Source organism: Schistocerca serialis, chromosome 8 (genome assembly GCF_023864345.2).
Source record: "Schistocerca serialis cubense isolate TAMUIC-IGC-003099 chromosome 8, iqSchSeri2.2, whole genome shotgun sequence".
NCBI lineage: Eukaryota > Metazoa > Arthropoda > Insecta > Orthoptera > Acrididae > Schistocerca > Schistocerca serialis.
The window spans coordinates 506,447,191-506,461,131 of NC_064645.1; the positions used below are offsets into that span (position 1 = coordinate 506,447,191).

The following is a 13,941-nucleotide window of genomic DNA, read 5'->3' on the forward strand; positions in this document are numbered from 1 at the left end:
GCTTGACATGAATCCCACCAAACATTTATGGGGCATAATTGAGAGGTCAGTTTGTGTGACAACCTGTGATGGCAACACGTTCAGTTATTGGAGGGGGGGGGGGGGCGGCTATAGGGGCAGCATGGCTCAGTATTTCTGCAGGGGACTTCCGACGACTTGTTGAATCTATGTGATGGCAAGTTGCTGCATTAAGGTGGTCCAACATGATATTAATAGGTATCCCATGACTTTAGTCACCTTAGTATACAACTTCTTGACATCCAACCAACCTTGGGACTGTTTACAGATCTATTAGTACTGTTATCCAGTTCATGATGATTTACCACTGACTTTGAGCTTGCATTCTGGTTGCATCACATGATGTACAAAAATGTGTTGTACTTTGCTAGAATTTTAGAAATGTCCACTCTTATTCAGTGCATGAATATTACATTTTAGTTGAAAAGGGGAGGGCATGCACAGTAATATTTGAGGAAGTGTGCTCTTTTGAGTGTATTTTGCGAGTGTAAAGTTTGCGAGAGTTGCAGAAGCAATTACCTTAAAAATTTCGTTTGCACCGTTTAAAGTACAACCATTTTGTACTTACAAGGGAACCTCCCCGTCGCACCCCCCTCAGATTTAGTTATAAGTTGGCACACGGAATAGGCCTTGAAAAACTGAACACAGATCAATCGAGAAAACAGGAAGAAGTTGTGTGGAACTATGAAAAAAATTAGTAAAATATACAAACTGAGTAGTCCATGCCAAGATAGGCAACATCAAGAAGACTGTCAGCCAAGGAGCGCCGTGGTCCCGTGGTTAGCGAGAGCAGCTACGGAACGAGAGGTCCTAGGTTCAAGTCTTCCCTCGAGCGAAAAGTTTAATTTTTATTTTCAGTTTATGTGACAAACTCTTGTGTTTTCATCACTTTTTTGGGAGTGATTATCATATCCACAAGAAAACCTAAATTGGGCAAGGTAGAAGAATCTTTTTACCCATTCGCCAAGTGTACAAGTTAGGTGTGTCGACAACATATTCCTGTCATGTGACGCACATGCCGTCACCAGTGTCGTATAGAATATATCAGACATGTTTTCCTGTGGGAGAATCGGTTGACCTATGACCTTGCGATCAAATGTTTTCAGTTCGCATTGGAGAGGCACGTCCTTTCGTCTACTAATCGCACGGTTTTGCGGTGCGGTAGCAAAACACACACACTAAACTTATTGCAGTGAACAGAGACCTCAATGAACGAACGGACAGATCATAACTTTGCGAAAATAAAGAAAGTAAAATTTTCAGTCGAGGGAAAACTTGAACCAAGGACCTGTAGTTCTGCAGTTACTCACGCTAACCACGGGACCACGGCGCTCTTGAGCTCACATTCTCCTTGATGTTGCCTATCTTGCACATGGACTAATCAGTTTGTATATCTTACTAATTTTTATCACGGTTCCACACAACTTCTTCCTGTTTTCTCGATTGATCTGTGTTCAGTTTTTCAAGGTCTATCCACTGTGCCAACTTATAACTAAATCTGAGGGGGGTGCGATGGGGAGGTTCCCTCGTTAGAGGTGGATTTTCGTCACTTTCCGAGTAGTCATTTGTTTCTTTGTGATGGTGGATGTAGGTTGCCGCAATCATCCTAGTTGTGATGTGTATGAGCAAGACAAAGTTGTTGCCCTTAACAACAGTTATATTTTTATGCACATACATCTACATAAAGTGCTAACATCATGTTTTTAATGTAGTTGCTTTTATGTCATTAGATGCTGCAGGCTCACTTTCACAAGTTTTTGTGTGCTTACGTGAGATACTTGCCATGATACAATTAGTTACATGAAAACGTGCTTCATTTATGGAGTTACGAAAAGTCATGTTGGTCAGTGCACATGCTTGCTTTGAGGCCAAAAAAGAACAGGGCACAAGCAATTCCACATCAGCCAGCCAAGAGAACTTCTGAATGTCTTGGTATTAATGAAAGTGAATTTTCAGAGCACAGAGAGAAACTTCATGTCTTTATCATCGGAAAAGTGTTCCCTATTTCTTTCCCACTGAATCTGAGTTAATAGATTTTCGCTTGCAGTTAAAATATATGGTACCTTTCACTGTTAATTTGCGAGATGCTTGTATATAAAGCATTCATTCATAGTACCCTGTTTTATTGCCCTTTATTTGCAACAACTGAACTTGGCAATGCTGTATTGCAGTGCTCACACAAAGTTGCCATCCTTCACTGGTGAATAGGTGCTTTCACATATTGCAACAATAGCAGGGTACTGACGTGACAGCTCGTTCCACCACAGTGTCATATGGATTTTAGCTACTAACGCAACTGCTTAATAAGCTATTTAGCTGACGATCATGGGGAGCATTCAGTAGTAATGACATACAGTGTAACCAATAAAAGTTAAAGCTCTACGCCTGTGCTTTGTCCACCAAGTAATGACAACAGTTGACTTCCTCTGCCACAGCAGTGACAATGGTAAACTCAGTCGTAGCTTCTTGACTTTCACATTATAACAGTGGAAATGACTAATCAGATAATAATTAAAATCTGCCTGCAAATAGAAAAAGACTGTATTTTTAAACTCTGCAAAATAAATTGTTCACATGATTATGGTATGGTTCTATGACTCAACAAAGCATGATTTCTTTTACATATTATCGCATGTCACCCCCTTTAACTAACATGTAATGTTCACATACCATAAAGTGGCATTTCCACAATTCCGGCAAGGGTCGACACACACAAGTTAGTCACGCTGTGTAACCAGAATATAGGCTGTCAGGGGTCGTTCAGTACGAAATGGATTATAGTTTTTGAGTGACTCGTGATACGTAGCTTTCATTTATTAAATGTATTCATTTGTTCACATTTACTTCTATGTATTATTACAGAACTCGCTTATTATTTTAGGTCAATTGGGACAAGGAACTGGAAGAGGAAGCAGAACGGCAGAGGAAGCGTAAGAAGGAAGCAAAGCAGCAGCAGACCCGAAAATCGACAGGATCATTAACAGAAGTAACAGTGCCTCAGTTACTCCCAAAACCTAAAGGATCAACTAGCCCCAAACCTGGCCGGCCAAATCCTGAGGCTGCCAAGCAGCAGAAGCAAACCACACAGGATCTCCTTGGTCTTGGTAAACAAATTTCAAATTAATTTCCTAATTAACAATATCAATGACACTAATCCCAAAGTCAATGCAAGTGTTGTCAGTTGTTTCATTGCATACATATCTTGTATGTCTGCTGGCTGCACATAAGAAAGAAGTTCGGGAATTTGGCAGTTACATTTTAATAATCAAAACTGTGGTTACATCTAATAAGACCAGTGGTGGCTGTTATCATGTGTAAATATGCTACAGTGTGATGTAAATATCACACTGAAATTATTTAATTTTGCTTTGAATATGAACCCGAAATTGCACCAAGATTGCACCATTTATCTTTGGATGCAAGCCAAAAATCACACTATCACACAATTTCTCTTAAAATGCTTGCTTATATTCAAATGAAACAGATTAAAATGTGCTCTCTAGCAGTCTCACTGTAATAATTAGAAAGAAGTGTAAACTGCAGAAGTAGTCAGCTGTGCTGTGATCAACTTAGAGAAGTGACACAACAGTCTGTTTCCCACTGCACATGCTCTGATGTTATGTCACTAAGAGTGCAACATTGCTCACAGCACCAGGTCAGTGTTCTTCCTTGAAACTGTGTGTACCACATTGTGTAGTCATACAGTGCAAGGGATTTATAAAGTGTTACTGTCGTGATGGCACCGTGGCCGAATTGTCTCAACTGGTAATTTGCCAACCTGACTTTGATTTAAATTCCTGCTGTCACCATTTTTTTTCACATTGTTAAACTAGTAATTAGTAAATTTAAATATTTTTACACAGTTAAAATTGTATTAAAATTGTTCAGATTACTACCCTTGCAAGTCAAAAGGCTACATGGTGCTAAAACAAGTGACTTTACAGGGAAATGTAGTATGAAGGAGCTTCTTCTACAGAGACTGCTAAAGAGGCCCTTTTCTAGTAGATCTTTATAGAAGAAATTGAGATTTAAAGAGTCAGATAGATGTACTTCAAATGTAAATCTAACAGCAGAGGGGATTAGGACAATGCTCACAAATTCGGCATAAGTAATGCCGAAAATATTGAAACACTTACAAAATATTTTGATAAGGTTTTTAATTTCCCAGAACCAGTACACAAGCTTAGATAATCACACACTCATAAAAATGTGGAATAATATTTACCCCTAACTATCGAAGAAATTGAAGAAATTATTAAAACTTTATGTAGCTAGTGAAGAAGACACTCTTGCAGAAGTAGTTTGGAAATGCTCTACCAAAAATAAAAAATGAGCTGAAATTAATCTTAGACTCCTTGAAAATAGAAACTCCCAGGAGATTGGAAGGTGGTCTTTATACATAACCTATATGAGAAAGGCAATAAAAAGGATGTTACTAACTGCAGAGGAATTTCTTTGCAACCAGTAGCGTGTAACGTATTCTCAAAGATTATACGAGGGCTATTCAGAAAGTAGGGAACGTTTCCATTTGATGCCGCTAGTCGCGCGCCAATCACATAATTTCGGTATGTGCGTGCTGGACAGCTCAGTCGGCATCCATCTGTGATAGCGGGAATGTCTCTGCGTGTTGTGACTTATGATCTTGGTGCTAAAGTTGATGAAACGATTTGTGAAAATCATCGCTTCACAATAATGGAGCTTTTGATTTCTTTTCCACAAGTTTCATGGACTTTGTTATTTGAAATTGTCACTCAGAAGCTAGGCTACCACAAATTTTGTGCACAATGGTGCCCAAAATGGTTATGGAGAACCATAAAGTACAGCAAATGGGGGCAATGTTGACATTACTGGAGGCCTACCACAAACATGGTGATTCATTACTGGATCGAATCATAACCAGTGGCGACTCGGTGAAACATGTCAATTGGGAGACAAAATTACACTCCATCGAGTGGGGGCACACAAGGCCCCCCCCCCCCTTACCCCCCCCCCCCCCCCAGAAACCAAGAAAATGTTTGCAAACCTTGTCAGCAAGGAAGCAGATGGCGACAGTGTTTTGGGATAGGCAAGGTGTGCTTCTTATTAATTTTCTCAAATGTAGAGCAACCATAAATTCTGCCTGGTACTGTCAAACTTTGCACAGCCTTAAAAGAGCAGTTCAAAACAAACGCTGAGGAAAGCTGACATCCAAAATTTTGTTTTTGCACAACAGTGCCTGACCTCACATGGCAAACTGCACTAAAGAACTCCTTAATTCCTTCAAATGGGAGATTTTTCCCTCATCTGCCCTACAGCCCCGATCTTGCACCAAGTGACTTCCATTTGTTTCCCAAGATGAAGAACTGGCTTGCAATGCAGCACTTTGATGACGAGGCGGAACTCCAGGTGGGTGTGACCAACTGGGTGAAGTCTGAGGCAGCAGAATTTTACGGCTAAGGTCTTTCAAAGCTTGTCCACCACTAGAAGTTCCTCAATGTGTTTGGTGACTGTGGGAAACTAGTACATTAGTTGCCCTTTCAGATGTATATACACCACTGGCCATTAAAATTGCTACACCAAGAAGAAATGCAGATGATAAACAGGTATTCATTGGACAAATATATTATACTACAACTGACATGTGACTACATTTTCATGCAATTTGGGTGCATAGATCCTGAGTAATCAGTACCCAGAATAACCACCTCTGGCCGTAATAACGGCCTTGATACGCCTGGGCATTGAGTCAAACAGAGCTTGGATGGCGTGTATAGGTACAGCTGCCCATGCAGCTTCAACACGATACCACAGTTCATCAAGAGTAGTGACTGGCGTATTGTGACGAGCCAGTTGCTTGGCCACCATTGACCAGACGTTTTCAATTGGTGAGAGATCTGGAGAATGTGCTGGCCATGGCTAACAGTCGAACATTTTCTGTATCCAGAAAGGCCCGTACAGGACCTGCAACATGCGGCCGTGCATTATCCTGCTGAAATGTAGGGTTTCGCAGGGATCGGATGAAGGGTAGAGCCACGGGTTGTAACACATCTGAAATGTAACGTCTACTGTTCAAAGTGCCGTCAGTGCGAACAAGAGGTTACAGAGACATGTAACCAATGGCACCCCATACATCACGCCGGGTGATATGCCAGTATGGCGATGATGAATGCACACTTCCAATATGCGTTCACCGCGATGTCGCCAAACACAGATGTGACCATCATGATGCTGTAAACAGAACCTGGATTCATCCGAAAAACTGACGTTTTGCCATTCGTGCACCCAGGTTCGTCATTGAGTACATCATCGCAGGCGCTCTTGTCTGTGATGCAGCATCAGGGGTAACCGCATCCATGGTTTCTGAGCTGATAGTCCATACTGCTGCAAACATTTTCAAACTGTTCGTGCAGATGGTTGTCGTCTTGCAAATGTCCCCATCTGTTGACACAGGGATAGAGACGTGGCTGCACGATCTGTTACAGCCATGCAGATAAGATGCCTATCATCTCGACTACTAGTGATACGAAGCCGTTGGGATCCAGCACGGCGTTCTGTATTACCCTCCTGAACTCACAGATTCCATATTCTGCTGATAGTCATTGGATCGTGAGCAGCAATGTCGCGATACTATAAACCACAATCACGGTAAGCTGCAATCCGACCTTTATCAAAGTTGGAAGCGTGATGGTACGCATTTCTCCTCCTTACACGAGGCATCACGACGACGTTTCACCAGGCGACGCTGGTCAACAGCTGTTTGTGTATGAGAAATTGGTTGTAAACTTTCCTCATGTCAGCACATTGTAGGTGTCGCCACTGGTGCCAACCTTTTGTGAATGCTCTGAGAAGCTTATCATTTGCATATCACAGCATCTTCTTCCTGTCCGTTAAATTTCGCATCTGTAGCACGTCATCTTCGTGGTGTAGCAATTTTAATGGCCAGTAGTGTAATGAAACATATTTCTTGTACTTCGTTTTTTTAATGCCAAAATGTTCCCTACTTTCTGAGTAGCCCTCACACTAATTAGAGAAGAAACAATACTGGAAAGCAATTTATGTGAATACCAAGATGGTTTGAAGAAGGCAGAGCATGTTCTGAAAAAATATTAAATAGAAGTCAATCCAATCATTTGCCTCAGATTACTGAAATCAAAAGGTCTGAATTTTTTTCTTTTTTTGTGTAGGATATTGTGCAATCATATAGTGTGAGGTATTTTTAAAGCTCTGCTGTTGTGGCTGCTCTGCGGGTGACTGGTGTCAAATCCAGCCAGGCAGCTCGCCGACCTGGGTTTGGCTCCTACTGATCCTATTTTTTTCTTTTTCTCCCCTCACTGTATTAAACTGTAATGATGAAATTTCAATATATGTTCAATTTATATATGTAAAATTAATATATTCAGTTTAGTTAAGATCACTACCCTTGTAAGTCAGAAGGTTGTAGGCCACCATATTGTAGCACATTGGTATAACTTTGCACAAGTTTCCATTCGATAAGGCAGTTATAGTGTTTAAAATGTGGTGAGGTATAAATGAAAGGGGCAAAAACTGCAAACTGTGAGTATGTATGGGAAAATGGCTCAAATGTATGACAGACAGATTAGAGTTGCAATGATATTATTACAGTAAGGGAAATAGTTTTAATATTAATATTTTTAAAGCCTTTTCCTTGCCTGGAAATGGTCGTATTAGTCAACTTTTAGTGTGATAAAGTAGAAAAGGCAAAATTTTCACATGTTGACAACAGCATTTATCTTATTGTAATTTTGTAGCTGTCGTCCTCACCATGCTCCCATTTGCTGTGTAATTCTATCTGATAACTATTCTAGCAATTGTGTTTTCTGTTGGTTATTTGCACTAATTCATAGATGGACATTTCAGTAATGACCTAATTTTATTGCTTTGTATTGACATGCTTTCAGCAGTTGTGTATTATCTTCTTCTTCAGTAACCAGTGTTTAGTGAGGAGTAGATACAGGATATTTAAATGCGTTGTAAGTTCTTTTTGTAGTTCTTCTCAAATTGAAAAAGCAAATTCTTCAATTCATGAATTTGCAAATGATGTTGTGCAAACTCCACTGGAAGTTTGTGGATTGTATTACTAATGTTCACATTTTAAGTTACAGTTATTGGTCAGTGGATACCGTGGGTTGGAATATTAACAATAGAAGGAAAAGGAATGGTTGCTACTCACCATAAAGATGACACATTGAGCTACAGATAGGCACAACGAAAAGACTGTTAAACAATTTAGCTGTTGGTCAAAACCTTCTTCAAAAAAGGCACACACACACGTAGGGTGACCAGATGCAATTGTTTAAAAATGAGGACAAACAGCTTCAAAAAGGAGGACAAAGGAAGAAAAAAAGAGGACACATCAAACGGCTGCGGATACCACCTGTCAGCTTTGGACAAGTCACGTGACTGCCGGAATTACCGGTAACACTAGTAGTTGATTGTTACTGATGGTCAGCTGGTGGTTAACTGAGCAATATATATAAAAAATTAAAAACATTGATTGTGGTGACAGTGTGGTGTCAATTGTTTTGTTATGTCAACAACACGGAATTGTTAACAAAGCGAAAAACGTAAGACCACTAACCTCCCTTCATTCGATGCACAGCTACCAACATCTACAATTCAAATAGCAGCTGACGACATGTAAACTACACTTTAACCTTCCGAATATAGATAAACTGAATGACTATGAAACAATGAAATAAAACCATGGCAGTTAATCTGTCGAGTTATTTCTTACCTTTATTGGCCACTGAGACGTACGTTCCAGCTGGACATATCTTACATTCTGCTTCAAACTTATTTCTCCCTTTCTTAAAGCTGGATATTTGCAGGAAAGGACATCAGAAAATGTACACTTTCATTTAGGCATAGCCAAACATTTTACGTAACTCGCTTGGTTAAAAATTACACTCACAAATCACACGTGTACTACAGGAAGCCAAGCCAATACAGAGCGAAGATACGAAAAGAAAATTTTAAATAATTGATATTTGCATTCGCTTATTGGTAGATCAACGATAACATCGACGGTCCTGGTGTCACCTACTAACACTGCCTTCGTGCATGTTTATCACGAAGGCTGTGCCAATAATTAAAGTATTTAAGAAAAGAGCAATAGAACAGGACGAATTGTAAATTTAACTGTATTACGCTCAACTTTGCAAAAAAGCCAGACACTGTAAAAATCCGCCCGGACCCCGGACAAAGGGCTAAAAAGGACATGTCCGTATTAATCCAAACGTCTGGTCACCCTACACACACGTACCAAGCATATCTCATGCACACATGCCTGTCTGCTCGGACTGGACTGAGCTGCCAGAGGAGGCAGTTGTGTGTGTGAGGTTGTTTGTTTGTGTGTGTGTATGAATCTCTGTCTCTCTTTTCTGTGTGTGTGTGTGTGTGTGTGTGTGTGTGTGTGTGTGTGTGTGTGTGTGCTGAAGATTATGATGATGATGATGAAGTAGCTAAATGTGTAACAGTCTTTTGTTGTGCCTCTCAGCTACTTAACGTGTCATCTTTATGGTTAGTAGCAAATTATCCTTCTTCTTTTCTCATTGGTTATTAGTAAGTTATCACCAAAAGTTACGAAAAATGTTCAGTCTATCAAGGAAGTGCTTTCTGCAAAGACTGAATAAAATTAACTGGCAGAAATGTAATTTTATTAAAGACTGTTCTAAAAGTTACTCATTATTTGGAGATTACTACCATTACTAGTGAAACTCCTTTAGTCGAGTACATATGATTTATCTATGATAACAAAATTTGTCATTATTAAACTGGCCAGCTTCATAATATTGATTTAAAACATACATTGAATTTTATCCATAATAAATGCTGTTGAACTCTGTGACTGTTCCTTTAAAGGGTAACACTGAATACAATCTGTTACCCTTCGCATTTGGAGGTGGTAGTTTTTTAAAAATAGAGAGAGAGAGAGACAGAGAGAATCCATTTTGATGTGATTGTGCAAACAGTTAAATGTTTCTGCATTACGGTTTAGATACTATATCTATTGGATGTGGAAACCTGAAGCTGACTACGCCCAACATCCTCTGGGTTGTCTCCTTCTCGCCTTGTGCGCACTCTTCTTCTTCGCGCCCACGACAACTGTGGACCCTTTCAACACCTAAAATCCAGCACGGTAGCCAATCCGTTGTGGTGGGGTCGTCATGTACCCTCTTGGTGGTAGCCCCCTGACCACGCAGGGATCGCACTACAGATGCCAGAGCTGTTTCCTCCCCATGCATGCCAAGGAGTATGTGCCCATCTTGTCTGGGGCACGGGGACTCCGGGCAACGGGATATCGGCCAGGTACCCGTTGCTTTGGCTGGGTGGCGCCCTTGGGGAGAGCCCTCGTTCGGAGTAGGTGGCATCTGGGCGGATGTGGCGCAATGAAGCGCAATAAATCACACCAAGCTGGTGGTTGCACGGCCACCAGCGTCTCTAAGCGAGGTAGAGTAGACTTTGATGCTGCGCAATATGACCCTCAGTCGTTCCCCTCGTTGGCTGCGCAATGGGAGGGACGCCGATCTAGTGCCAAGGGGGAGCCTTACGTACCGCAATACCGTGTCTGCAGCAGGACTGATGGTGACTCCTTTCTTACGACGAAGCCTCTGTTTTTTGTGGAACACCTGGAGGATAAGTTTGGGGAATTGGCGTGGTTGTCTAAAATGAGGAATGGGTCCATCCTCCTCAAGACGTCCTCCCCAGCCCAGTCATGAGCGTTGCTCTTCTGTGATAAGCTGGGGGCGTCCCTGTTACCGTCACTCCCCACAGTAGCTTAAATATGGTCCAGGGGATTATTTACCATCGTGACCTCTTGTTACAATCCGATGACGAGCTGAGAGCCGACTTGGACCGACGTGGTGTACATTTTCTCCGTCGTGTACATAGAGGACCCAAGACTAACAGGGTGGCCACCGGTGCCTTTATCTTGGCCTTCGAGGGTGATGTCTTGCCCGAGAAAGTCAAGGTGATGGTTTACCGTTGCGACGTCAAGCCATACATCCCTCCCCCGATGCGGTGCTTCCAGTGCTGGAAGTTTGGGCATATGTCCTCCCGTTGCCCATCCAGCGTTACATGTCGCGATTGCGGACGCCCCTCTCATCCCGATTCTCCATGTGCGCCTCCGCCTGTATGTGTCAACTTGGGGAGCACCACTCTCCATGCTCGCCGGATTGCCCCATTCTTCATAAGGAGCAGAAGATCATGGAATTTAAGACTCTGGACCGGCTTACTTATCGAGAGGCAAAACTGAAATATGAAAGGTTGTATCCTGCTTCCATTAGAACATCTTACGCTGCAGCCACGTTATCGTCGCCCACTCGAGCAACGGTTGTCGCCTCATCTGTGCCGCCTTCAGTGGGCCCTCGGGGCCGTGTATCTCTGTCCGCCCCCCTCGTGTTTGGGGGCAAGCCTTCCTCTGTTGCCCCCTTAGCAGTCGGGGGCAAACCCTCTTCTGTCGCTCCCCCCATGGTTACTTCGGGAGTGAAATCTGCTCCACAACCGGGAGGCTCGATCCCTCCCCCTCCTTCTCCGCCGGCGTTGCCTTCGCCGGCGTTGCCTCCGCCAGTTCCTCTCTCGCGGAAGGGGTCCCTCGGGGCTCTCCCTTCCTCCGTTTCTTCTCCTACCCAGCCGGATGTCAGCCAGTGGCTGAAGGTTCCACCACCTGCTGGTCGTAGGGCTTCTGCGTCGTCGTCAGCCTCCGACGCTCCTTCAGAGAAGCTCTCCCAGCCCTCTCACCCTAAGGGCCGACGTGAGAAGAAGGAACGGCATGTGTCCAAGAAGAAGGACGTTCCGGCGGTTTCAGCACCGCCTGCTGTACATAGTCCTGGCTCCGGGGATGAGGTGGAGATCCTCGCCTCTGCCGTGGATCTCGCCCTCACGGAACCTTTGGGGGGCCTCTCCTATGGCCTCAGCTGACTCTCCCCTGGTGGCGGCAGTTGGCTCTGAGGCGCTGTCTGCCTCTTAGTCGCATTCATGCCCTCCCAGTCCCTTCCTGCTTCCATTCTCCAGTGGAACTGCGGCGGTTATTTCCGCCACCTGCCTGAGCTCCGGATGCTTCTGAGTGTTTCCCCTGTTCTCTGCATTGCTCTGCAGGAAACTTGGTTTCCTGCAATGCGGACCCCCGCCTTTCGCGGTTTTCGGGGATACTATAAGAACCATGCTGCCTGTCAACGAGCGTCAGGTGGGGTTTGCCTCTTTGTTCACCACTCTGTCTGTGGCTCGCCAGTACCCCTTCAGATGCCTTTAGAGGCAGTTGCTGCCAGGGTTGAGCTCTCGCCGGCTATTACTGTTCGCTCTGTTTACATTCCTCCGGATGGGGAGCTCCCCCGACATGTCTTGGCTGCGCTGCTGGCTCAACTCCCGCCACCATTGCTGCTTCTGGGCGATTTCAATGCCCACAACCCTCTATGGGGTGGGACTGTCTCTGATGACCGCGGTCGGGCCGTGGAGCATTTGTTGGCTCAGCTCGACCTTAGCCTCTTGAACACCGGTGCTCCCACACATTTCAGTGTGGCCCATGGCTCGTTCTCGGCCATCGATCTCTCTCTTTGCAGCCCCGGACTTGTCCCATCCCTCCACTGGAGGGTGCACCCTGACCTGTGCGGTAGTGACCATTTTCTCATCTGTCACTGCCCCAGTGTCATTCTTCTGGGCGCCTGCCCCGCTGGGCTCTCCATAGGGCTGACTGGGCGGCTTTTACTTCCGCTGCAACCATTGAGTCTCCCCCACAGGGTGACATTGACGAGGTGGTCCGCATCTTAACCACGTCAATTATTTCGGCGGCCATCCCCCGCTCTTCTGGCCTCCCTCGGAGGAAGGCTGTTCCCTGGTGGTCGCCGGAGATTCTACATCTACATCTACATTGATACTCCGCAAGCCATCCAACAGTGTGTGGCGGAGCGCACTTTACGTGCCACTGTCATTACCTCCCTTTCCTGTTCCAGTCGCGTATGGTTCGCGGGAAGAACGACTGTCTGAAAGCCTCCGTGCGCGCTCTAATCTCTCTAATTTTACATTCGTGATCTCCTCGGGAGGTATAAGTAGGGGGAAGCAATATATTAGATACCTCATTCAGAAACGCACCCTCTCGAAACCTGGCGAGCAAGCTACACCGCGATGCAGAGCGCCTCTCTTGCAGAGTCTGCCACTTGAGTTTATTAAACATCTCCATAACGCTATCACGGTTACCAAATAACCCTGTGACGAAACACGCCGCTCTTCTTCGGATCTTCTCTATTTCCTCCGTCAGACCGATCTGGTACGGATCCCACACTGATGAGCAATACTCAAGTATAGGTCGAACGAGTGTTTTGTAAGCCACCTCCTTTGTTGATGGACTACATTTTCTAAGCACTCTCCCAATGAATCTCAACCTGGTACCCGCCTTACCAACAATTAATTTTATATGATCATTCCACTTCAAATCGTTCCGCACGCATACTCCCAGATATTTTACAGAAGTAACTGCTACCAGTGTTTGTTCCGCTATCATATAATCATACAATAAAGGATCCTTCTTTCTATGTATTCGCAATACATTACATTTGTCTATGTTAAGGGTCAGTTGCCACTCCCTGCACCAAGTGCCTATCCGCTGCAGATCTTCCTGCATTTCGCTACAATTTTCTAATGCTGCAACTTCTCTGTATACTACAGCATCATCCGCAAAAAGCCGCATGGAACTTCCGACACTATCTACTAGGTCATTTATATATATTGTGAAAAGCAATGGTCCCATAACACTCCCCTGTGGCACGCCAGAGGTTACTTTAACGTCTGTAGATGTCTCTCCATTGATAACAACATGCTGTGTTCTGTTTGCTAAAAACTCTTCAATCCAGCCACACAGCTGGTCTGATATTCCATAGGCTCTTACTTTGTTTATCAGGCGACAGTGCGGAACTGTATCGAACGCCTTCC

General features: G+C 43.9%; 1 protein-coding gene across 2 annotated transcripts in view; it reads left to right on the top strand.

Moving 5' to 3' along the window:
- The window catches only part of LOC126416145 (stromal membrane-associated protein 1), a 142,970-nt gene that overhangs the window by 38,505 nt on the left and 90,524 nt on the right, over positions 1–13,941 (top strand). For both annotated transcript variants that reach the window (XM_050083693.1, XM_050083694.1), the window contains exon 4: positions 2,900–3,122. In XM_050083693.1, the coding sequence (XP_049939650.1) occupies positions 2,900–3,122 (223 nt within the window). The remainder of the gene's footprint in view (positions 1–2,899; positions 3,123–13,941) is intronic.